The sequence below is a fragment of the Anser anser genome (genome assembly GCF_964211835.1).
Source record: "Anser anser genome assembly, chromosome: 2".
NCBI classification, from domain to species: Eukaryota; Metazoa; Chordata; class Aves; order Anseriformes; family Anatidae; genus Anser; species Anser anser.
This window is the reverse complement of record NC_139721.1, coordinates 4,466,878-4,491,461: the sequence shown is the minus strand read 5'-3', so window position 1 is coordinate 4,491,461 and position 24,584 is coordinate 4,466,878. Positions and strand designations below refer to the sequence as shown.

At 40.7% G+C, this 24,584-nt stretch overlaps 1 protein-coding gene across 6 annotated transcripts in view; it reads right to left on the bottom strand.

Moving 5' to 3' along the window:
- AGO2 (argonaute RISC catalytic component 2) overlaps positions 1-24,584 on the bottom strand; it is a 58,793-nt gene that overhangs the window by 19,124 nt on the left and 15,085 nt on the right. For 3 of the 6 annotated variants that reach the window (XM_083827410.1, XM_083827414.1, XM_083827412.1), the window contains exons 2-13: positions 23,180-23,375; positions 19,842-19,962; positions 14,168-14,349; positions 12,655-12,791; positions 12,384-12,518; positions 9,154-9,241; positions 7,959-8,106; positions 7,658-7,777; positions 7,176-7,298; positions 5,253-5,386; positions 2,702-2,886; positions 576-735 (exon numbers count right to left, since the gene is read on the bottom strand). In XM_083827410.1, the coding sequence (XP_083683536.1) occupies positions 576-735; positions 2,702-2,886; positions 5,253-5,386; positions 7,176-7,298; positions 7,658-7,777; positions 7,959-8,106; positions 9,154-9,241; positions 12,384-12,518; positions 12,655-12,791; positions 14,168-14,349; positions 19,842-19,962; positions 23,180-23,375 (1,729 nt within the window). Of the gene's footprint in view, positions 1-575; positions 736-2,701; positions 2,887-5,252; positions 5,387-7,175; positions 7,299-7,657; positions 7,778-7,958; positions 8,107-9,153; positions 9,242-12,383; positions 12,519-12,654; positions 12,792-14,167; positions 14,353-19,841; positions 19,963-23,179; positions 23,376-24,584 lie in introns of all 6 variants that reach the window. The other 3 variants (XM_083827409.1, XM_083827411.1, XM_083827413.1) reach the window with 1 other exon arrangement.

Below are 24,584 nucleotides of genomic sequence, written 5' to 3'. Positions count from 1 at the left end.
ACTGAAGTAGAAACCCAATTGTTCATTTTGATTAAAGTTACTCTTACTAAGTGTGTCTGTGTGTGTTTACAGAACTAAAGCTTCTCACTGTAATACTAATAAGAAATTGCAAGGTGAACCCTGGAAATAAATTAGTTCCTTGCTCCCAACTTCTGTTTTTTTAGATGTCTGTTGAAGTTGAGATGTACAACAAAATAAAGAATCTTGACCACAATTAAACTGTAAAGGAAATGGCACTATTATTTAAGACGATTTCTATTTGTTTGAAAATTCAAAACAAACAAAATATTATGCTTTTTTTTTTTTTCAATTCAAATGAAAGCTGTGTATTTCAATGGTCAGATTGCAATATATATATTTTTTTGAATAAATTTCAACTGGAGTAGGTATTCCTCTACAATCTCTGTAACCCAGCTTTTGCAAGACTGCATTTGAAGCCAAAAGATACAGTCTGACTAAAGACTCACTTAAATTACAGTGCTATTGACTATTGAAAAAAGCACTTAGTTATCTTATATATGTTTTTTTTTTTTTTAACCATACAATACCCTCTTCCTCTGTGAAAGATGTCTTACCTTCCCTGTGGCAGTAAAATATTATTTACACCTCCTAATTTGACGTTTATTTTTAAGCAAAGGTTGGACAGAGTTTGCGGTGTTGTTCTCTGCACGTTTTTCATCTGAACACACTGCGTTGCCATTCCCAGCACGGTGTCACCAACACGCTTCACCTCCGCTGCAAAACAAAGAAAAAAAATATATATATATATATTTGTGTATCACAAATCAAATAATGTAGGAGACATTGACTCAGTGACACCTAGAGTTTTAGTAAAATGGTTGTTTAAAGAGAAAAAATGAAAAAAAACTTAATTCCCTCCTCTGCTCTCCAAAAATCCTGCTCCCAGTTCTGTACTGCTCCCATCAGCTGACAACACAGTACCTCAGTCCTAGACATAACTAAAGGCACTGCTGGCTTATTTTAACTACAAATTATTTTAAATGAGACTAATTGTAATTTCAGAATTATAGTGTTTTAGCAGCACGGAAGAATCTTTGGCTAATGAAGTCAGGTAACATGGGTAATATTAGGATGATGAGCAGTTTTATTATTAAACACTGGACTAGTAACACAAAATGAGTATTAGCGTGCTAAATAACATTGAGACAATCATGGTCACGTCCTTCCAGTTTATCAGTTCATTAGCTTTAGCCCTGACTTGCATAAAAAGCAGCCATTTTAGCAAAGGAGGGCCCATAAAAGCTCCAAAATAAACTCATTAAGAGCCACACTCTTCAAAGGTTAAAATGAATCCTATTGTTAACAGCAAAACTGAGACTTAAAGGCTTTAAGGGAACTGCAATCTTACACTCAGGAGAAGAAACGTAGGCTCCAAGACAGCAGATATTCATTTATCCCAAAGGAATAGAATCAATACTACTCTTGGAGAAGATGCAACACCATTTGGCATCGGGAGAGGGAAAGAGACTTTCTGAGGAGCAGGGGGAGAGAAGGAGACAAGACTGTGTGTATAGACGTGCAAGAGGATGGAAGAGCACAGGGAGAAAATAAGAGATAATTAGAGGGCGCAGAGAGAACCGTAATTGAAGATAATGAGAAGGAAAGCAGATGAGAGTGATACCACATCCTCTCAGTAGCTAGAAGGAGGAAAGAATCCCCTCTTAATGCCAAGCAAGAAAACTGCAAGATGTCATTTTGCCCTGGATTTGTACCGAACAACCTAGAGACAAACAGCTTTCTTTGCAAGGCTGAACTAAAAAAGAAAAAAATAAGCATTATTTTGTGGAAGCTTTTTTTTTTTTTAACTCTCACTTTTCAGTTTGTATCAGATACTCTTGGGAAAAGAAAGAATTAGGAACCTATTTTCTACTGTATTAAATTGGTGAGAGATGGCTTGGGGAAAACAAATCTGCAGCTGCTTGGTAGATCAGGGCTGTGAGAAACGAGAGTCCTTGAAGTTATGGGAGAAAAACAGTGGACGGTGCTGCAATTAGGCAGGGTAAGTGAGAAACGGAGGAAGGCAGGACAGCAAAAAGAGCAGTCCTGTGTATAGGAAGAGCTACTTAAAAACAAGATGCGTGGTTTATCTCAAACATTAAAACTTACGTGTATGTGCTATGTAAAATGCTCCTGTTGTCAATCTGGTTCCAAAAATCAATTGAAGTTTTGTGCCCTCGTGTTTCAAGGGTTACAAATTGAAATAGGAAAAATCCACAGGGCAGAAATTTTCTACTTCATTCAACTTCTTTTGCCAAAGGCTGATGGCATGAGTAAGCAAAGACATCCTAAAAGCTACACAGCTTCTGAGTTCGTTACTTCAACCACTTGGAACTTTTAGCACGCCAATTACGCTAAGTACATTTTAATCCACAACATAACACTTTAATCAATTTCACAAAAGCCCCGATTTTAGCTTTCTCACTCACAAAAACGCATCTCAAATGCAACCAACGGGATGAACATGCAAAAGCAAATTAAAAGCATAGCCAAAAATAATGAAGTGAATTAAAGCATTAATATAAAACATCAGGCAGCACAAGAAGAGGAATAAATTTAATTTATAGCCTATTTCTAAATTGAATTTATACAATTAAACCAGAATTAAATTTGTTTTTCAAATGCTTAGAAAAAATTACATGAAATTGTGACTAGAACATGCTCACGGGTTTGGCTTACTGACCATAGACTGGCGTTTTTCCTGGCAAAATCACTACAACAAGCTGCAGGCCGGTGTAAGTGTTCTTGAGATGTCTGAACATGGGCTCCACGCTGTCGGCTCCCTGGGCATATTTACAGAAGCACGGCTGCCCTTGGATTGGCATTCCTGCATCTCTGGAAATCTTCCTCAGTTGTTCCGTAAAGGACCTACAAGGACGGAAATGCATTAGATTCTCAGCTAGAAAAAAACTTTTGTTCTCATTTTTGATGGAGTGGTCCCTAGACTTGCAGAGCTTTACTGTCCAAAATATTTAGGAATTTAACCCAAGCGCATCTTTAGTTTACCGTGCCTACACAGTCACTGAAGGAAAGATAGGGGAAGATAAGGAAATATGCTGTGTAGACTGTGTGCCATTACTGAAAACTTGACTTCCAAAGCAAATGAGTTATTCCACAGTATTTGAACTTTCTGTGGGAGAAAGAGCATGAGCTGCTTTTTGCAAAACAGACTACAAGGATGATAGCTCAGATAGCCCGCTCTACCAAACTCGTGTGTATCACTATAAAAGTGACAGGAACTTGTTTGTTTTTTTTTTTTTTTTGGTGCTGGTAAGAAAAACGACCAACAGAATTTACCAGCAATTGCATCTCAGAGAATTAATCTAACATCAATAATAACACACAAAAAACCACCTTGCTAGACCACCAGAGAAATGGTGTACCCTGGAGGTGAAGACAAACCTTCTCCAAGTTTTTTTACTGTGCCTCTTGCAAGCAAGACAACAGAAAGCACTTCAGTGTGGGAGTACAGGGCTCTGTAAAGCACACTGAGTCTGGAATTCGTGTTCAAAGTCCGAGCTCGTCCTAGTTTGATGCCTGGAGCCAACAGTCTAAGTACCACAAACAAAGGCAAGACGAGCAAGCAGTGAGGTGACACTGCAGATCTGCAGAGCAGAGAGTTTGGTGCTGAGAGACCAACCGCCATACTATGTGTGCTTCTATCATTTTTCTTCAGAGCAGCTGTAACCTGGTCTGACTGTCCGTTCCGTGCTGAAGCACTGGTAACACATGATCCTAGGTAGCAAAGGCTAACCGACATCAACACCAACAAAGCCACCTTTATTATTTTGGACTGGATGTCTCCAGAGGTGCCTAACAACTTGCTCCCCTTCACCAAGAGGTGCCAGATACCACTGTCTTGCCCACAGAGAGCACGAAGATTTTCTCCAAGCCCGTTGCTAGTCCCATGAATCATAAAAGGAGTGTGAGGTTCAGCCCTGCAGCTTGTGACTTCTTGCAGAAAATATGCACGTTAAGCATTTTCCCTGGCAAAACAAGTATTTGCCACTCTAAGCAGTCAGTGGCAGAACATGCAAGTCTGCACTGCTGCAGGTTTTGAGCCTTTCATTTTAGAATTCTGTCTGCAGGTACAGTGCCTGAGACGAAAGGCGCACTCACCGTTCCCAAAAGGCAAAAACAGGATGATTTTGAAGACTTTAGGGTTTTCAAAGGTGTTTATTCTGATGGATCTACAGCAGTTGTGTTCCAATTAACTGAAGATGTAACAAGATGCAACTGGATGCAGCCACTTTCCCAGTATGAAGGAAATTCCTTTCACAACAAGGACAAACTCCATCTGAACTGTAATAATCTTGATAACCTGCCAATCCCTCTAATCTGTCTCATACCCTCCCAAAAACTGAGTTCTCCTATGCACGAGTTCCACTAGAAGCAACAGTGTGTAAGGGAAAATCTGCTGGCAGCTTAGTTCCTGCCACATGCCTGGGAAAAAAACAACTCCTTAGCTTTAAAAAATAGGATGTGAACTAAAAGGTAACATTTCCACGGTTTTCTCACCACTTGTTAGGGAAACGTTCCCAAGCTATTTGGCAAATTAGCCAAAAGAACCTTGTTATGGGAATACCGCTGCGATGAATAACCACGGCCCTGCATTCACCTGACAAAGAGCAGCTGAGTCACCTGCCAGGGCAGCTACGAGCCACACTTGCCCGTGCACGAAGGGAAAGCGTACAAAAGACTTAGGCAAATCCTCCTCCACAGGCATGCACGCGTTCCTTGATCTAAGAACGGCTGAGGTCACTTTTAACAAGTCTTCCATTTGTTTGTGACAAAGGGAAACGACACCCAAGCAGTTAATTCAGATGTTGAATGTTAAAATGTTCCTTCGAATGAGTTCTGCACAAATTCCTCCATTAAAACCAGGAAAAAAACTAAGACAATGTAGCTAGCTTTCGGTCCTGACAAATACTCAGTCCTGAACACCCTTCATTAAATCACTTTCATCATCTTAAACTCAATCTTAAGGCCTCACTGTGGTAGGAACCTAGCCATTCAATGTGCGTTGGTTTTGCTAAGTGTGATTTTGAGGATTTCATCACGCCAACAGTGAAATCACATTGTCATCATTCAAAACACTAAGAGAGAAAACTTCAAAAAGCACTGTTAAAGATGTACTGCCACGTGTTAAACAAACTATATATTCTAAATAAATTAAACTGTGATATTTCCATACATGTAAGTAATAAAATCATCATCTTATGCAGCACACTTACTTAAGATGAACTTCAGTGCATTGGCGCTGGGGAGCAAAGCAAGCAATTGCCCAAACCTTTATTTCAATTCCAGTGTGAAACTGTTTATTCCTCATGTCCCAAACTCCTTGAACTGGGGTAGCAATTGCTTTGTTCTGGAAGTGGAAAGAAAAGAAAAAGTAACACTAATGTAGAGAATGATTCACGCTAACAAAGATCAGTTGTTTCCGCTTCCCTCCAACCCGCAGACTATTTATAGTCTGAGGTCCTTCTCTACTGTTTAAACATCTATCCTACCTTATAAAGATCATTCTATCACTTTAACAAGACAGCTGGCTAGGCTGGTGAAAAGTAAAGCTTGTAAAAAAATCAAGCAGGCATTGTTCATTTCTACTGCTTATGGTTTTCTTTGGTTAGATAAATCAGCAACAGTCGGAAATTACATATGGATATTAAGACAGATACCATCAGTTGGTATATAAATCAACAGGAATTTATATTCCTACAGTAACTTTACAATTGCTGGGTGAACTTTCCAAGAGTGACTTGATCCAACTGCTATCAGTATTTTATCACTAAGTAGAGGAAAATAGTGGTTCAGTGTCAACTCAACTCTAGAAAAGACCTAAAAGAGATGACAAATGATGACTAGTTACTGAACTCTGACCTCTGCAACCATTTTCTCCCATCAAGTGGATATTACTGTGATGGATTATCTCCATTAGGGATGGAGGATAATGGATACAAGACAACAAACTAATTCTGGTAACATTAATTACCTTAATAAGTGTCAGTATCTAGTAGATGTTTTAGACAAGCTACCACGACGTCTGCCTTCTCATTAAGCAGACAAGGCCAAACTTTTTTCAAGACACACACACAAATCTGATGATTCATTTTGCAAAGAATTTTATTTGCTGAAAGCAGCACCTCCCCCACTCTGACTCTTCATCATTCATCTGCCATTGTCTTCCCCCTCTGTTCTTGCGCCAGAGTAGTTCCTAAGAGCACTGTCCTTCATCAAGATCAGCCAAAGGCAGCTGGGTTACCTTAACCTGACACTGAAGGAAGGTTTGAGCTAATCTGTCTGATTTTGACTGAAGAGCATTAGGTAGAAGGCATGAGATCCTTGCCCATTTCAGGTTTATGGCAGGTAACAGTGCACTGGAACAGAATTATCTGCAGCCGGTGATGCATGATGTAGGAAATGTTCATCAGAAGCCTCCACAAATTAAGTCATCCTAAACATCAAGGTTTTCATCATCCAGAAAAACAAGATGCTATATAATTGATAGAAAATGCTACTTTTAAGCTTTTTTTTTTTGAAAGACAATAAAGTAGGACGACTGTCAGAAAGAGGCCATCTGAGAACCCATTGTAAAGAAAAATCTGCAAATAAATACTGCAACAGGAAGAGGAGTCTCTAGAGAGTAACGTGCTGAGAGAGAGAGAAAATACCTTAATATAGTCATCCTAAACAGAGCTGCGTCACTCAGAACACTCAAAACCACCCAGAAGTTTAGCTTTAGTGAGGGAGGCAAAAATAACTTCAGTTATTACCATTCCTTATCTGTGTTCTTTTCAATACATGCGGGTTTGAACCACTACTTGCAGGTTTCTTCTTGCAACACCCAGTAAAACAGCGTGTCAAAGAAAAAAACAGCTTGCAAACATCTTCCTCTGGTTTATGCAAATGCATTTTACCCTAGCTTTATTTTCAGAAAGAAAAAGGGAGAGCCAAAGAAAGCATTGCCACACACAACACACACACACACTGAATTGAAGGACTTCTAAAAATAGTATTTAAGTGCAAAATATTATACCTACGATGATTTTATCCCGTTATGCCCAACATCATTCATTTGAAGCGAGCATATTACAAAAATTATCACAGCTAGTAATCAAAGCAATCACAGATAATTGTACAGCGTATGTTTAACATACCCTGCCTCCATAGAGGATTGAGGGAGGCTGTAGGACTCTACCAGTCACATCTGTCATTTCATCCTTGACCATTATCCCAAATTCACGAACATAAGGGTCAGTATTGAAACTTGCACTCCGCATCTGAAATTAAAAGGATTGAGATATTACTTGAAGAAAAAGAGGTCCTTTTCAGGAAAGGTGATAACTTTTCTGATATATCTGTATTTGGGCATATATCCCCTATATATGGGTGAAGTCAAGCATTCAGAGCCTCAGTTAATTCTTCCTGGATACATGGATGCCTCCAAATTCAAAATAAAGTACCAAAACCCAAACAACCACCCTTAAACCTGTTGAGAGAATGCATTTCTTAATGGTTAATATTTAGAAAAACAAGTTTACAACCTGTGTGCAGTGCACAAGCAACTTAGTACCTGCCAATGGTAAGAGAAAAAATAAATCCTCTGCTGCACTCGACTCAACTTTGACAGAACACTTACCAATTTGCTAATCTCTTCCTGACGGTCAGGTGCTGATCTGGCAGTTGCTCGAATCATAGTGGAAGTTTGATTGTCAGTGAGTTTTTTAATGCATCTTTGTCCTGCCACTATGTTGCACACCTAAAATACCCGCACACAAAGCTAGTTAAAAAACAAAATGCAACTGTGTGTAAAGCAGCAGGAAGAAAAACAACAACATTTCTAAGTTGGCTACTCATAATTTTGACAGCAGTTCTTTTTTTTTCCCTCTGCCCGCCTTCCCCCACTCCCGGAATACAGTATTATCTAAAAGTTTACTTGCCTCCAGAGGAAGGTACGTGTGCTTCTGCTCCTGTCCAACTTGTAAACATGGGAGGTGAGGATAGCGTAAAACTAATTTGTGCCTATCCTTAAAATACTGAGCTACAGTGCATTCAACTGTTTGTCCATTCTCCTGCTGAAGCGGGAATCTATTGGAAATCAAACATGAAAACAAGCCGTTACTTCACGCAAACTACTTTCCCACACTTGCTCAATACACTTCTTGGCACAAGTTACACTCGCTGGAGATTTAAACTCTCTTGTTTAAACGATGTAAGCGTACTTCTGCAATTAGGAGTCCATCACAGCCACTACCGTGTGTCTCCCAGTAGTACCACAGAAGGCTGTTTCTGTAACTTTCTCGACACCTGAAGCTACAGATTGTTTCCTAAGAATGGGTACTTGGAGGCAAAAGCTAATGTTTTTTGCTTGTTTGTGATACCTGCAATACTATATTTCAGGACGTGCCGTGCACAGAAGATTGTAAGCTTATTGTGAGGCACACAAAGCCAACTATTGTTTCCACTAATGCACTTCTCTTTGTATTACAAATATATTACCACATATGCAGACACATTTGCATAGGCTTATATCAAGCTGGCACAAACAGTCCTTTCATTAATATAACGTGTCATTGAAAGAGTAGGAAATGAAGTCAATTAAATACTGTATTTAAATATCAATGAGTTATTTTCTTGAAGAAAAACAAAAAGCTGGTAGCAGCTTTGTTTCTCATACTGCTTTCTTAAAAATGGGTAAAATACCTGCCTATTTAAGCTGCCTGCAAAACCTTCAACAGTGATTATAAATGAATATTTTTCCAGGCTAAAAATGGATTGGCAATAAGCAGGATTAGGAACCTTATCCCAGTTGCCTTCACTTCTCTGCTTAACAGCTCTGGGAAGCATTATGCTACCAATAGGGTGTTCGGTCCTAATGCTGAAGAAATCCGTGAAGGAAAAAGAAAAAAAAAAACAGATCTAAAATGAAAAGACTAGTTCAAATGTTATGAATTTCATTATAGCATAAAAATAGAACAAAAGGAACAACAAAATTGGGAAAATACTTTGAGGTGTATTTTAAATGTATTGAGCAAAGAAAAGTGCCATTCTGCAAGATAACTTTCCCTAGCTTAGTAAGGAAGTCACTCTTCCAGCATGAAGTTAAACATATGCTTAAGAAGCAAAATACTTTACGTTTGGTGACTTGCTGGTCGTCTGGTGACGTTGCACACTCTGTATTTTCTTTTCATTTGTCCACAGTGTGTTATCTCCACCTTCAGACCTAAAAATTGGAAAACCCGTATCACCATTTCTTTAAAAACAAGGTGTCAGCCCGCCCAGCTACTAAACAAGACTACTCTGTGTAGTAGAGCTAATCAGTGGTTAGCGTGTTCTTAGAGCACTGAAGATACCTATCTCAGGTAGAACTCAAACATTTTCTAGTTTTAAAATTCGAAAACCCTGACCTTCAGCCAAAGTTCAACAAAGACTTTTAGGTACAAGGCAAAACCTTAAAGGCCCAAGACTTGAAAGACAAAGCTGGACATACTCAATTAATTCTAGTTCTGTACTTCTAAGGAAGCCAGGGATGGTGGAAGGACAAAAAGGGCATGAAATGAAAGGCTTGTTTATACTCTGTGTCTAAACACACAGTGTCTGCGGGACCTCCAGCTAGCACAACCAGCCCTGACCTAATGAATCTGGAAACAAAAGACACCTACACAGCCTGCAGGAGCCCATGAGAATGAGGCTGCTGGGCTTTATTCTTACTGAAGACAAACATCTGTTGCAATCCCCAGTTGCACAGAAAACTAAGCCTACCTGAAAGCCAGCAACTTTTAGAGAAAGCTCACCGTAACAGTGGAACCCTCCTTGCTCTGTGCATCCCTAAAGAATAAATTACCCACCCCAAATCAGCACAAAATTGCTACCTGCACAGAAATATTTCGGATCTACCACTACAATCCCATATAAGCTTGGATACAGCATTTTTATTTGTATTACTTGCATGTTCAGACAGAAACAGGTGTAGGTGGACAATCAGAGTTAGGAAGTTGGAGGTGTGGGAATAGGAAAGAGGGGGCTGTAAATACAAATTCCATCTATATCTGCACACGTGCATAAACTCATGCTGCTGCTGAGTAACACCGCATATTTACCCTATCTGTCAAAGGCACTCGCTTGCCAAACAAACTCATCTTCCCACGTAATTTGCTAGGGCTCAAAGTGCTATCTATTATGAAACCATCAATAAATAGCAAGTTTTCAAAAGGATCTGTGAAGTCTGCATTGCAGCAGTTTAATCAAGAGATCAACTGACTGCAGTACCCCAATTTACAACTAGTTTTGCTGCAAATTTGAGATAACTATTACTTCCTGATGACTGAAAATCCTCACAGAAAAGAATAACAGTAATAGCCAGGTGCTGAATTGCTAGCTATTTTTCCAGAACACTTACGAATGGTACAAACTCATTTTATTTATACTTTTCTTGCAAACTTCTCATTGGGCAAATACATGCTTTGAAGATGATTTCGTAGCCATTTTGTGGAAATAAAGAAGACCTAAAGCTGCTTTCCCCACAAAACAGATTTATGCAGCCTGTTTTTCTTGCCTAACTTACTTTTTAACTAGCATATCATGAAGGAAGGTGTCCTGGTTTCATCTGAGGTAGTGTTAATTTTCTTCGTAGTGCCTGGTATGGTGCTGTGTTTTGGATTTAGGATGAGAATAATGCTGATAACTGGGTTTAATTATTGCAGAGCAGTGCTCACACTAATAACTCAAGGGCTTTTCAGCTTCTCACACACTGCCCTGCCAGAGAGGGGCTGGGGGTGCACAGGGAGCTGCTAGGGGACAGAAGCAGGACAGCTGGCCCAGGCTGACCAAAGGGATGTCCCACACCACACACCGTTATGCTGAGCAATAAAAAAACTGGGCGGAGATGGCTGGGGTGGAGGGCTGCCGCTGCTCAGGGAGGGGTTGTGCACGGGTCAGCAGGTGGTGTATGTTATGTGTCACTTGTTTTGTTTATTCTTTTTTTTTTCCTCTCCTCCCTTTTCTTTCCTATTAAACTGCCTTTATCTCAAGCCACTTTTTTTTTTTTTTTTATCTCAAGTCACTTTTTTCCAGTTCTCTCCTCCATCCCACATGAGAGGGAGTGAAGGAACAGCTGTGTGGTGCTTAGCGCCTGCCAGGTTAAACCACAACAGAGTGAGCCTGATTCTCCAGAAGAAACATTCTGGGTATGGACTCAGTAAACAACACGAACAGCACGATTCCCCTCTCCTACTCTTTGATTCAGTCATTCCGTATTTGAATAACTGTAACTTACTTCCAGGAAATTACACATACGAACTATACTTAAGTATGCAAAAACACGTTGCCGATTTATTAGTAAAAGCTGGAATATGAAAATCTTTACAGCAGCAATCTCTAAAAAAAATGAGACTCAGTAATTAAAAAAAACCCACACAACAAAAAACAAGAAAACTGAAATCCCAGTCTCTACAAACAACTTGAAATGACTGGATTAGAGACAGAAAATAACGCAACACTTCCACACGTCTAATTGTAACTTGCATTTACTCTAGAGATGCAACTACTTTAAGAAGAGCAAAGCATAAAGTAATATTTAAGTTCTAAATACAGGGTGAAAAAGCAAAATTCATTTGAGAAGGCAACTTCTTTTTTTAGGTAGACTGACATAATAAGGGATGCTGCTGCACAAACTGAAAGGATCTCAGCTCCTCTGCACTGAGATGCTCTCAGACGTCTACACGCACAAGTAACTTTGACCTGACACTTGATCAAGTGACTGGGTGGTGGTGAGGCACGATAAAAGGAAGGTATGTCAAGAGAACCTACGCCTAAAGGAGGAGGAAAAGCTTATACAAGCCAGTAACTGATCTCAGTAATTAAGTTATGATCCATCTGCTGTTAGGATAAGAGTTCATCCCAACACTTAGAGACTAAAATCTGTCATCTTCATGGATTCACTGCAGCACCTTCATGAAGGGCAAAGCTAATTGAAATTACTCTACCTGCACATGCATGTATAGTTACCGAATATTCTCAAATGTATGATAATTTACTTATACATACCCAAGCTCTAAATGTTCCTGCTTCAAAAATAAATGAAACAAAAAACTCACTTAACCTTTCGCACGACTGAATCACATCTGAAGCCATAGACTTTTCTGAACTGACCCGATTTTTCTTGTAGTTCAAGAAACTCTGTCAAAGTCTTGAAACATATGCAAGCAATAAAATGTTTCTTTCCCCTTAGTTTGCTCAAAAAGCATGTTCACTGTTCATTATGATAATCTGTCTCCCAAATAGTCAACTGCTAAGGAAAATCTTTTGAATATGTGTTGATAATCTATCAGTAGACAGAATAAAACAGTTTTACATATAATTATTACCTTTTATTTCTTTGGTAAACTTTACCCTTTGGGAATCTGTCAGAGGTTTTTGTTGTTCTTCAATACTTTTGAAGTCCAAAACTTCACATACAAACTCAATAACTGGCTGTGCTTTGTAAAATGCAGTTGCAGATACTGTAGACAAAAACAGTAAGGTTGTATTACAAAAATACTGAGGAAATTTTAAAAGAAACCCAACAGAGGGAATAAGAGTTTGGCCTTCCCATTGAAAGAGAGAAAAGGAGGAAGAAGGAATTTGTGCAGGACCTACCATCAATATTTAACATCATTTTCCATAAGGAAGGTCTGACTGATTGATGGAACCCAAACCAAACCTCTCTGCCACCGCCTAAGGGATTTGAGCACCCTTCTGATGCTGTAAAAAAAGATCGCCCCACAGGAGTATATCTGAAATAAAATAAATTCAGATCGTAAAATTAAAGCAGTAAGCAACAACAGCAATAAAGACTTAACTAATAAAAATTCCTACTTGAAAGCACAGAAATATGAGTGTTTCAAACAATAATCTGAAATCCCTGTCAGGACTCTAGGTTATACTTCTTAAAATCCATTTAGTTATATTAAACAATTGGCTACTGGTCAGGTTGGTTTTTACATTTATTTTCAGTATACTCCCTTTATATACTTCGTGGGTTGAATTAGTGGGTATTAATAACTTTTTCGTACTCTTAACAATTCAGACATGCTTCAGTAAGAGAATAATTAAAGAATTCTACTATTAAAACAGCACAGTAATAATCTCTCCCTATATTTGTGCATGGCTTCCTCTAAAATCCATGGAAACTTTGTGCAGGTGAACAACCGATCTAAGTATTTCTGACACATCTTTCAGCCGCATCAAAATCACTGCACTGGTAATTCGGTACAATTTATTTAATATCGAACTAATCAAAACCAGTGCTAATATGTTTCTCTGACCACAGATGCATGAATAACTAGTCTTGGCTGGTTTATTTACTGTAAAAGCTGACTGAAGTAGCTGACTGAAGAGATTTTTTTTTAATCCTTAATGTGAGGATAAAGTCAACGCAATATAAGGCTGCTTAAAGATATTTGCGTAAATTTAATTCTCATTGTCTCTCTTTAGGCCTTTAAAATGGGGAAGTTCAGCCCTATTAAGCTTTGTTCTTTACTTCCCAGCTGAATTTAATTTGAACAGTGTTGTTAAGCGAGTCTTTTCATGGCAGCAGATTTAAAGAAACGCAGCATCTCGCGTTAACTACAAATGCCATAGATCCCACTGGCTTGGGAAAGTATTTTGAAGGATAATTTTTTTCTGCTAGAAAAATAGCTGTACTTGTGACACTAATGTCTCTCTAGCACAGTGGTATACAAAATCAGCAATTAACATCTGCCAAAGAAAACACAGGAATAGGGCAACAAGTTTTAAACCTGCCCTTACACGTCTCCCAGCCTCCGAGGACTTTCAGCTCAGAGGGCTTCCTTCTCTGAGGCCCAGAGAGAAACAGGGCGCTGCTGAGATGGGAGGGCACCCCGGAGAGCACACCAGCAGGGAATGAGGCTGAAAATCAGTGAGGAAAGGGACTTGTATCCAGGCTTGAGGCTATTCCCTCCTCCTGATGAGCAGAAAAGTGCCATACTGCGTCTTGCCTGGCCCCACTAGGTAGCTATTATTTGGGTTGATCTGTGTCCACCTACTCAAAGCAGCTGCTAAAGTGATTCAGACAAATTTCCTAAGCCTTAAGGCAATTTCCTAAGCAATAAGGCAAATTTTCTAAACCATGCCAGTGTCTGCTGCTTACCTCATGGAAGGCAAGTGCCTCATCACCACATCCAGAGCCTGGATGGTTTCAAACGGGACGCTCGGAAGCCGGCCAGAAAGAGCATCGTGTAAAGCCTGCAAACTCACACAGGACATCCACTTGATTGCCACCTTAAATATCCTGTCCTTGCCTTCTCCTGGCAGCGTGACCTCCAGCTCCACCTGCAACAATGCCAAACAACAAACCAAGATGATTCTTTCCATTGAGAGGGAAAAATGAGAGGGACTTAGACGGGACCACGCTGAAAAACGTTGTAAAACATGGGAGAAGACAAAGAGCAATGATGAAGAAACGACATATATTAGCTACAGCCTCTTTTTACGGCTAGATTTTTCCAAAGGTGTATTTCAGAAAACTGGCAGGCTTCCCAACTGGCATCTATCTCCCTCCGAGACAAAACTGTATTTTGGAAGTGTTTGTGTACAAACAGGGAGGTCTCCGTGAAGATCCAATAACCCGATTTCAGATACCCAACACAAACTAATGCAGCAACACGCACGTCAGCTTCTGCATGCCCAAAATAAAATGTGGTCTGCAATTACCTGCCAAGATTCACATAGTTCAGGTACTCTTCCTTATACTGGTGATATTAGCATGTGGGAAACAGGCGCATTTCCTCGCTGTGTTAGCCTCTACTTTGAATTTTACATCCAAAACCAAACTACATTATCGTGAATTACTCTACCTGTGGAGTATTTTGTAACGCTGTTTTCTCATCTTTATTAAAAGAAAAAGTCTGAGCACAATTCTTAAACCAACAAAGATTAAGGCTTGTCTGAAATTAAGACTTGTGGGAGTGACTACAAGAAATAACACGATCAGAGGAATATCCTTTGTGCTGGTTATAAACAAACACGTTGCATTTTCCTGTCCTAGGGAGCTTACTTTTTGAATACAAAAGGCATCCACTTACAGACAAACTGTAATTAGCGGGCTACAGAAGACAATACATGGGTAACGGAGCGCTAATATATGCAATCAGCTGATCTTTCACAGCGCTTAGCTTCGGCAGTCAAAAAATAGGAAGCAATGATAAAGCCCAAATAACAACCTCCCTATAAGCCCAACCCCAAATTGACAATTTACAGTAGGCAATCACAATTAAAATTGCAGCCCCATCTCTCCTTCAGTACAAACATTATTCACCAGAAGACTCACGTAGAGGAAGGAGCCACACAGCCGCGAGAGAGCAATGGAAAGCAGAGATCACTGGTCTGAATCTGGCCAAGACTGTTTATTCCACCAAAAATGCAAACAAAGGCACAGGTTTTCACCTGACACAGGCTGGAAGCTTTCTATAAAGCCTTTTTGCTTGTTTTTACTTTAAAAACTGTGCCATCGAAAGGTCTTCAACACCATTTAGAGCAGATAGAAGACTGATGAGATATATTTTTCTTTTAAACTTCTCTCCTCCAAATAAAGTTCCATCATTTCTGTTATTACCGACACTGTTAAAACATAACTAATCTGATTAGTAGTGTTTTTGATACATTAATCTAAATATATATATTTTTTTCCCTTCCCGATTTCAGTTTACAAAGCTCCCTAACCACCACGAAATGGAAAAAGACAAAGAATTGGACTACTCGTGTTGAGGTATCCGTGTCCCCAATGGATATAAAAGCCACAGGACTGAAGAATTTCTATGCCAATGACTAGACCACAAGCTTGTGTCTGTCCCACTCCCCGAATCTTTAATTTTAAAAGTAGATAATCCATAATTTGAAAGAACTTTACCCTTTTTTGGTAACAACACCCAAACACACAGATATGCTCAGCTACCTTCGACACACCTACCAGTGATCAGAGCAGTACCTGAGCCAAATACCCACCAGGCTTAGTTTAGATCTAACACTGAATTTGCGCTGCTGAATTTAGTCCAGTTCTTCCTGTTGGATCTAAACCCTCCTCAAAACGGTTGAATTTAGAGTCATTGCTCAAGTAAGTAAGTTTAAATCCATCATTCCGGGTTTCCTTCCTCTCATATCTCAACTGAATAAAATTCTACTGCAGAGTAGTATTTCATAGCAGAGAAGTAGAGTAGTATTTCAAGTAGAGAAATTCAGAATAGTAGTTTTACATGGGAATTTTGCTACATAACTTACTAAATTGTAAAGATGAATTTAACAGCTGATTGCCTACAGTTTCTCCAAATATAACCTGCCTGAAAATAAAAATTCACAGTCTCGATCACTAACCTGTCCTGCTCGAGACACTGTGCTGCAGTTTAGCAGTTAACCTCACTTGACAGCTAAGAACCCAAATGAAAGGGATGTTACTATAGTGATGTGGAAAAACGGAAAGTCGTTCTTAAAAAGAACACGGCTGGTAGCTGAGGTACTCATCTGATTTATGCATACAAATCGGCGTAGCAGGATTTCATTTTGGTGGTGTTGCTGCTCTCCTAAAACCTAACCACACAATTGTGGGGAATTCTCTGTTCTCTTTTCCATAAAACTTGCATCACTATGTGATTATTTTGTCATGTTTTGAGTATATGACGTATTAATCTAGATTAATAGATCACATAACGATCTATTAATCTACAGCTTTTCCTTCCCACAGATTCCAAGGAAAACAGATAGGCAGTTTCCAATCAAATGCTTGGGCGCCTACCTTCCAGGGCCTCAGCTGGAAAATTCAAGCCAAGGATTCACGAAAGAGGTCAGCTATCACACACAGCGTTGTTAGCAATATTTCAAAAGGACAAAAGCAGGAAGTTAGAGGTGAACTGGGCTCACTATTAGAACCCTATGGCAAAGAGGAGGCTATTCGTATTTTTATGCCTTGATGGTGTCCTATACACTTCTTGTTTCTGAATGTGTAAGTAAAAACTCAGAAAATATTCTGTTAGCACTTACCTATTCCCTACTTGTTCCGAAAGGTCTAAAGAAATGAAGGAACAGAAGAACGAAAATGTGGTGTAAGGAATGAATGAAAATAGGTATAATTATCATGAAGGCCAAGCAGAAAAGATGTAAAGTGTTTGTACATGAGAAAGTTATGAGAGAAGTACGTTATCAGCAAGGGGAAAAAAAAGGTAAAAAAACACCACTGACAAGAGATGAGAACAGTAAATTAAGTTAAAGAGCAACCGGTGAAAGATGATGGGAAATTAGTGTCAGCCTTCTGTTTAGCAGAAATTCTTCCGTTACTGACATACATCAAAAGTTAATCAAGATCTTCTCCCATTTAGATGAAGGACCATCTATTAATCATTGTATGTTCATGAATTTTTTCAACATGATCATAAATATAATCAAACATGCTGTAAACTTGCTACGTTTGTTCTGTACAGAACAGCCAAAAGAAGAAAAAAAAAGAAACCTAATCTAATTGCCCTGGAGGAAGTCTGAATACCTACAAGCTTTATACTGGTTTAAACCATGCTTAAACCAATTAAGGTCCACGTAAAAAATGTCCCTCATTAAGCTAAATTTCCCAACACCTGATTTAAACCAGCTGAAGGTTTATCTCTATTAGCTCTTTCCTCCAGGGTAATAACTTTAATAACTGCGTAAGTCCTGTATCTGCTGGGAAAAAGGGAAAAAGAGCAGTTTGTTAGAAGTGAGCCTAAACATCAGCCAGTCACACAAATAAAATGATCTAAACCATCTTTGTTTGTTTTTTTTGGAGATTAACACCTCTCCTCTGCTAGATCTATGATCTGGCACAAGCAGGTTTTAAAATCCGAGAGCATCTCGAGCAGAGTTGTGCTCAGGAAGCAGATACTCAGACACACAACAAAGAGGAGCAGAGCAGCTGGAGGTCATCCCACCCAGTTGCTCCAAGTGAGGTCACCTTGCATCTCACACGCTCGCACCAGATCAGAGGATTACTTTGATCCCACGTTCCTTTCTCCTCCACAGATGGACCATTTTTCATTTACGTTTCCTTTTTAAATGCCCAACGTCACGCTTGTCATAAAGTGTAGAGTTATTCATGCACAGCTCAGATGGCATTATAGTTATAAGCTCAGCCTGTGCGTCCCGAGGACCTGTTGAACCACCCCCAGAGACACGCACCAAATATCATTCTAGCTTTGGCAAACACTTTGCAACTTTCTGCATCAAACCCGTAGGAACTTGGACACCATATGTGAAAGTCAAAAAAAGTCTCTAATAATCTTAAATGATTCCTTTATAGTTTTCCTAGACATCGGTTTATCAGTTAATGAAAAATAATTAAGACCGGAGCACAGACTGACCTTTACTGAATTGTACTCACTTCAGCACACTTTGGGGAAATATAAATTGCAGCTAGGAGAGCAAGAGCTTCATTTGGGTAGAACTATCAACCACGTCCTGCGCTGCCCAGGCACACAGCAGGAGACACAGAAGGTCAGTATAACTGCGTTACAGCACTTACCAAATTCAGGAAGACCTGAGCTCTGCTCCCAGTTGTAGCACACTGCAAGTTTCCGTATCCCTCTATAACTCATTTGCATTTTACTTTGTCTTCTTTTGTTGTAGTCAACAGGATAGAACAGGCTTTGGCCCTAATTGCACATGCCTCACCTTGCACCCACAGCAGAAGGGTGGAATGGCCTCCAGAAACTACCGCAGCACAAGCGAATAACGAGCATGACTCCATCCTCAAGTATTTAGCATATAAATAAAAAAGGTCACGGAAAATTCAATCTGATATTAGACCACAGCAAATGTAGGTTAAGTTATTTTACAGGGTCTGTGTGTTAGCATGTTCTTTTTCTTTTCTTTCTGCGTAACGATTCATCAGTGGGTATAGATTTGTCATCAGTGGGTATACACAGCCAGAGTGACTGAAGAGGTCACTTTCCCCAGGACAGAGCTGGCAAACAACACACTCGAGTGCTCTTCGCCTGCCCCAGTGCTCAGCTAGCAGGTCTTTGCCTGGGCAATTAAAGCTAATTTGGCTCTCACATCACAAAAGACAAGAGAAGAGGTTCCATACTGCCAACCAAGGGGTGCAGGAGCTTCTTCCAATTAGTGGATAATAATAATCAGCTCTCAGTAGGCTTTGATGACATAAATGAGCCGACACTACAGCTGGCAGATGTGGGGCTGTTAGAGTGGGGCCAGAGGAGGCCACGAGGACGGTCAGGGGGCTGGAGCACCTCTCCTGTGGAGAACGGCTGAGCGAGCTGAGGGTGTTCAGCCTGGAGAAGAGAAAGCTCTGAGGTGACCTTAACTGCAGCTTCTCAATACTTAAAAAGTGTTACGAAAAAGATGGACAGCAAATTTTGCTCGGGCAGACAATGACAGGACAAGGGGAAATGGTTTTAAACTACAAGAGGGGAGATTTACATCAGAGGTTAGGAGGAAATTTTTCACTCAGAGGGTGGTGAGGCCCTGGCACAGGCTGCCCAGAGAAGCTGTGGATGCCCCATCCCTGGAGGTGCTCAAGGCCAGGCTGGATGGGGCTTTGGGCAACCTGGGCTGGTGGGAGGTGTCCCTGCCCATGGCAGGGGGGGTGTAATTAGGTGATCTTCAAGGTCCCTTCCAACCCAAACCATTCTGTGATTCTATGAAGCCGTACCCAGAGTAAAGTGGCATCTAAAGGCAGCAGAACACATTTACACACACACACAAAACAGTTGCGATCAGTTATTAGAAAGGCTCTGCAAATATTACATTAGAATCACCCGCTAGAAACTCTTCTCTTTAAAACTTACTTTATCTCTTCCAATGGGAAGCGGCATAGCTGTATAAAGGTTTTTTCTTCCATCAAACACTGGCTTGCGATCCCCAAAGATCTGTGTTTTAAAGTGCTGAACCATATGCTCCACTATTTCCCTGAAAACACAAGATGACGACGTTAATTCAACTTTTTACTTTTGATGTTAAGCAGCAAGTGAACATTAACATTTACGAGCAGAAGCACGAAGAGAATTAAAGGGATGTCCACCGTTGGGCATCAAAGCTACCTGAACGAAAGCAACCTTTTCACAGACTAAACTGTTTTCTCAAAGCAGCTATTTTTTGGCGTTTTCAGATTGAAGCTTTCCTTCCTGTTTTCTGTGATTTACTAGAACTGGCAGACCAGAAGAACGTGCTAGCTCGGGCTCTAAACAGAAGGTGCACGGTATTCGCTGGGGCTCCTGCTCCCCGGTCCTACACTTCTTTCTGCATGTCACCAGAGGATGGTGGACCAAACGCTCAGCAGACTGAGAAGCTTCCAAAGAACCAGTGCCCAACCTTGCAGCCTTAGGGTTGCAGCAGCACAATATTCCTACGACGACAGTGGTAAGCAAGCTTTTCCCCTAACACTAAGAAAGATGTCTCAAATGCATTTTTTTCCCCACAAAAGCTGCAAAACTCGCATTCACAGGGACTCACACGTATTAAAAATGTATCTTCATTCACAAAGCATAGCTGGAATGGGTTGTTAGTACGAACGAAGCGACCACCCCAAGTTTTTGTCAAACCACAGTGGTTACACGCTGGCCGTGAGTTCACCAGCAGATGAGCGGCCTGGTGGAGTAACACCGCCCTTTGATGCCAAAAGCCTTTGGTCCAAGCATCCCAAAAAGACATCCCTGGGCCATCTGTATCACACGGCTGGAAAATTAGAAACCCATCAGCAGCCTGCAGCACGCTGCCTAGAAGATCCTCGACGTATGGCTGGGAGCAAAAGGGCACGAAGAAGCGGAGCTGACACAGAAGGGAAAGCCACGGGATGCTGTTTCTTCAGTACCATCGTCAACTAGCTCAGAGAGGCTGCGAAGGCTGTTTTAAACACCATTTCTTGGACAGGTAATTAGCCTAGTTGGATACTGGAGCGACACAAAGCTCTGAGAAGAAATGCCGAGTTCATTCAAGTGCTGTAACCGATGAAGACTTTTAGCTGACAATTTCTTTGCTGTGTCCCAAGGCTTTAAGACAAGATGAGAGCATTAAAAGAAACTTGTCTGACCTTGCGAGAAGTAGGAATGAAACTTGGCCCAGTAATTTCTGCCTTGGATCTGCAACATCTGACTGAACAAGTACATACTTCAAGGATGGGAGGAGAGAAATACATTTCAACCTTAAGTTAAATGTTTTGAGTAACAGAAAATCCATTCTCTTACTAAGCAAGCTTTGATTGTAAACTACTCTGTACGAAAGTGAACGCTTCTACTTAATTAAGGTTTTCAAACTTCAAGCCACGTTTAGCAACTGTGTTTCTCAGCTGTGGGTCGAGACATCTAAATGAAAAGTGAAAGTATTTCCTCCATCTGAAGTTAAAAGAAGAGTTATTTACTAATTCTCCAACTTCAGCCCCCTGGGACTACTATTCCACAGAGACCATGCGTGCACACAAGAAGTCGAGGCCGCTGACCAGAAGTGGAGCTCATTTTGAGCCTTGTGAGCCCCAGCTATTCTCACAACTTAAACTGAGGGCATCCACGGCGCAGAACCCGATGCCACGTTGCCCATCCTGACCGTCAGCCAAAATAGATCTGGACACATATCTGTCCAAGCCATAGCAAATCCTAGAATGAAACTGAAGAAGGAAGCCAGGACAGATGAGGGAGTAGTGTAAATGAAAATGAGATGTCCCCCTATTTTTTCTAGGGATTATAAAGTAACACAAGCTATTTACTATAAATATATGTATTAATGCAGTTGTAAAAAAAAAGTACAGTTTAGTCCTGGACTATACGGGCATCCCACAAAACCCTACATATATTCCAAAATACATACACAAACACAGGTATACACGTAGGATTGAAAGGTTCTGGCTAACAAAAACCCAGGCGTGGGCAAAGGCATGTACATCTACAGGGTAACAAAAGCACGAATAAGTGCTCAAAGAAGTAAAACACACCCTTCATTGAGGGAATCCCATTTGTATTCTTCCCCCACCACACCAGAAACACATACGGTAGCATCATGAAATGCATTTACGACAGCCCTGGTTACTGCAAAAGGCGTTTAGTCCATGCACATTTATACCTGCTCCTGAAGAGAATTTAGCAAAGAGTGTTTGCTTTCAAAACTAGACCCAATTCTCAACTAGCTTCAAAATTAAGTTTTTAATAGCCAGCCATGGGAAAAAAAAAATAAAACAGAATTGCAAAGGTTAGCAGTGCTGCTTTTTGGAAATCCTACCATTAGTGGCCTCGTCAGGGTAACGATGGGTAGCACACTCCAGTTTATTCCCTCATGTTAGGAAAACTTTGGCTTTCAGGTGGCTTTTTTTGACTTCACACTTCACTCATGACTGCATATTCCACCCATGTGACCTTTTTTTAATGCGGAAAGTTTTTGCTCTTGAATATATAAACACGCCATTCCGATCCTCTACAGTCAAGATGTGTAGGTAGTTACGATGAAGACACTTGCGGTTTCGAGTCGGTGCCAAGTCTTGTTCTCAGTTTCACTTCTGGCAACACCACTCTCCTCCAAGTTAATGAGGTTGCCACACTCTGACTAATAGGGCACACATGCAAAATGCAGGACCTAATTGCCTGTTTCCTTGGCCAACTGATCCGTGTCTTCATCTCGCTATCTGTTTCAGGAGCATATCTTTCCCTTATATAGAATCTCCTGATGAAGGATAATTTCTTACCTAATTCAGTCCCTCCGCGATCCTCTCCCAGCAGCACAAACAAATGGGTTTTACCTCTCTTCTTCCACAGGGGAAGGTAGGAAAACAAGAAGCTCTTCTTGCTGAAGAGCTTGCCAGCCAGCTGCCTTCCAATATTTAACCGAGCAATACCAAGAATTGTATTTATCCAGTTGGTTTATACTGACCTGACCCCTCTAGAGTTAACACAGTGGCTTTAATCACAAGCTGGCAAGCTCCATCGAAATAAGGGACCACTAGCACTGAGTTGGTAAGAAAGGAAGAAAAACTCTCAGAAATAAGTCCTGCTGATGAACATGCAAAGCCAGAAGCTATCAGTGCAGATAATGAATAGATAGAAAAACTCCTCTGAGCTGTCCACAAAACCCAGCACACGGCTCCAGCATTTTCAAATCACTGCAGGAATGTAACAAACAGAGGAAAAGCAAAGCACGCCATTACCTGTTAACTCTTCTAGGGCATTTTTCTGGCTTTATGTCCAACTCATAATGGTAGATATCTATTTTAGGAATGTCCATTTCAAAGAAGTTGGCCTGCAGTTTGATTGTTCTCCCAGAAGTACCGAAATCTGGGCGAGGAGGAGGTTTGAAGGCATATCCCTGTATTGGTGGTGGCATTGGTGGAGGAGGTGCGAGCACTGGAAAAAGAAGAGGAAAAAATTTAGCCATGTCAGCTACATTCAACTGACCGTTGAGCAAATTTACAGGTTATTTGACCAACGAAGTAGAGCACACTCAAACTGGTAACCCGAATTAAGAACAAAAAAAAAAAATATGCTAACAGGAGTCCACGAATCTCTTCTTCCGATGCTGGTTCATTATTCGCTGTATTTCCTAGTCCTGATTACTGACCAAAATCTTAAAACCAGTTGCATTTCCCTATCCTGGGCAGGATTTTGAGATGCTAAGCACGCACTGCTGGAAAAGTGAGAACTAGAGCATCACTACTTTCTTGCAGGGAAGATCACAGTTTCAAAAGAGATACAGAAGCAAATCACCTAACCACTTTTATTTGAGCAAACACCTGTAAGATGCAGTTTACACTACTTAAGCCACCCTTGAAGTCGTATTTGAAAGGCTTGTACGCACATAAAGCAAATACCACAGGCGTATTTCAGCTGTATGCATTTTGCTGTGATCACCACAGCCTGCCAAGAGCAGGAACGAAGCCCAGGAGTCGTTCCTGCACATCTCTGCTCTCTGGCAAACACGGCGTGTTAGAATTCAGCTATACCCCGCTGTTTCCTTTATGCAGAAAGCAAACAGAGCAAATAGCCTCCGGCTGTTGTCCCACGTTACTGAGCTCAAACAACAGCCGTCTGCTATAGATCGGGCAAGGCACAGCCGGAGCGCAACAGCTGCTTGTTTTAACCTAGGAATTCCATTAAAAATCCACCAAAAAGGATCTAAGATAACAATTTGAGCATCCAAAGCTCCTGAAACAGCAGTGCTCGGCTTGCCCGGGGTCCAGAGCAGCAGTAACTCGCAGCAAAATGCTCAGGTGTGAAAGAGCCCAGCGGGCTCCTCGCTACGTGTGAGCACCCAGCTGGGGTTTCGGGATCACCCAGCTCGGTCCTCAACAACGCACGTCCTTCCATCCGCACGCCTGTCACCTTCTCTGCTGGAAAGTGCTCCCAGAACGGTAACGCTCAGAAATACCCTCCTGCTTTACAGCTGGTATAGTCCTTGTCGGGTTATTCTCGCTGCCTTTTAGATTCAGCACCGATTGTGTTTTCAGATTTAAACCAAATACCCATTTATTTCTCATACCTACATTATTCTTTTCCTATTAATCTCACAAAACTGCCTTTATTCTCAATCATCCCGTAGCCTTTCAAGCACACGGA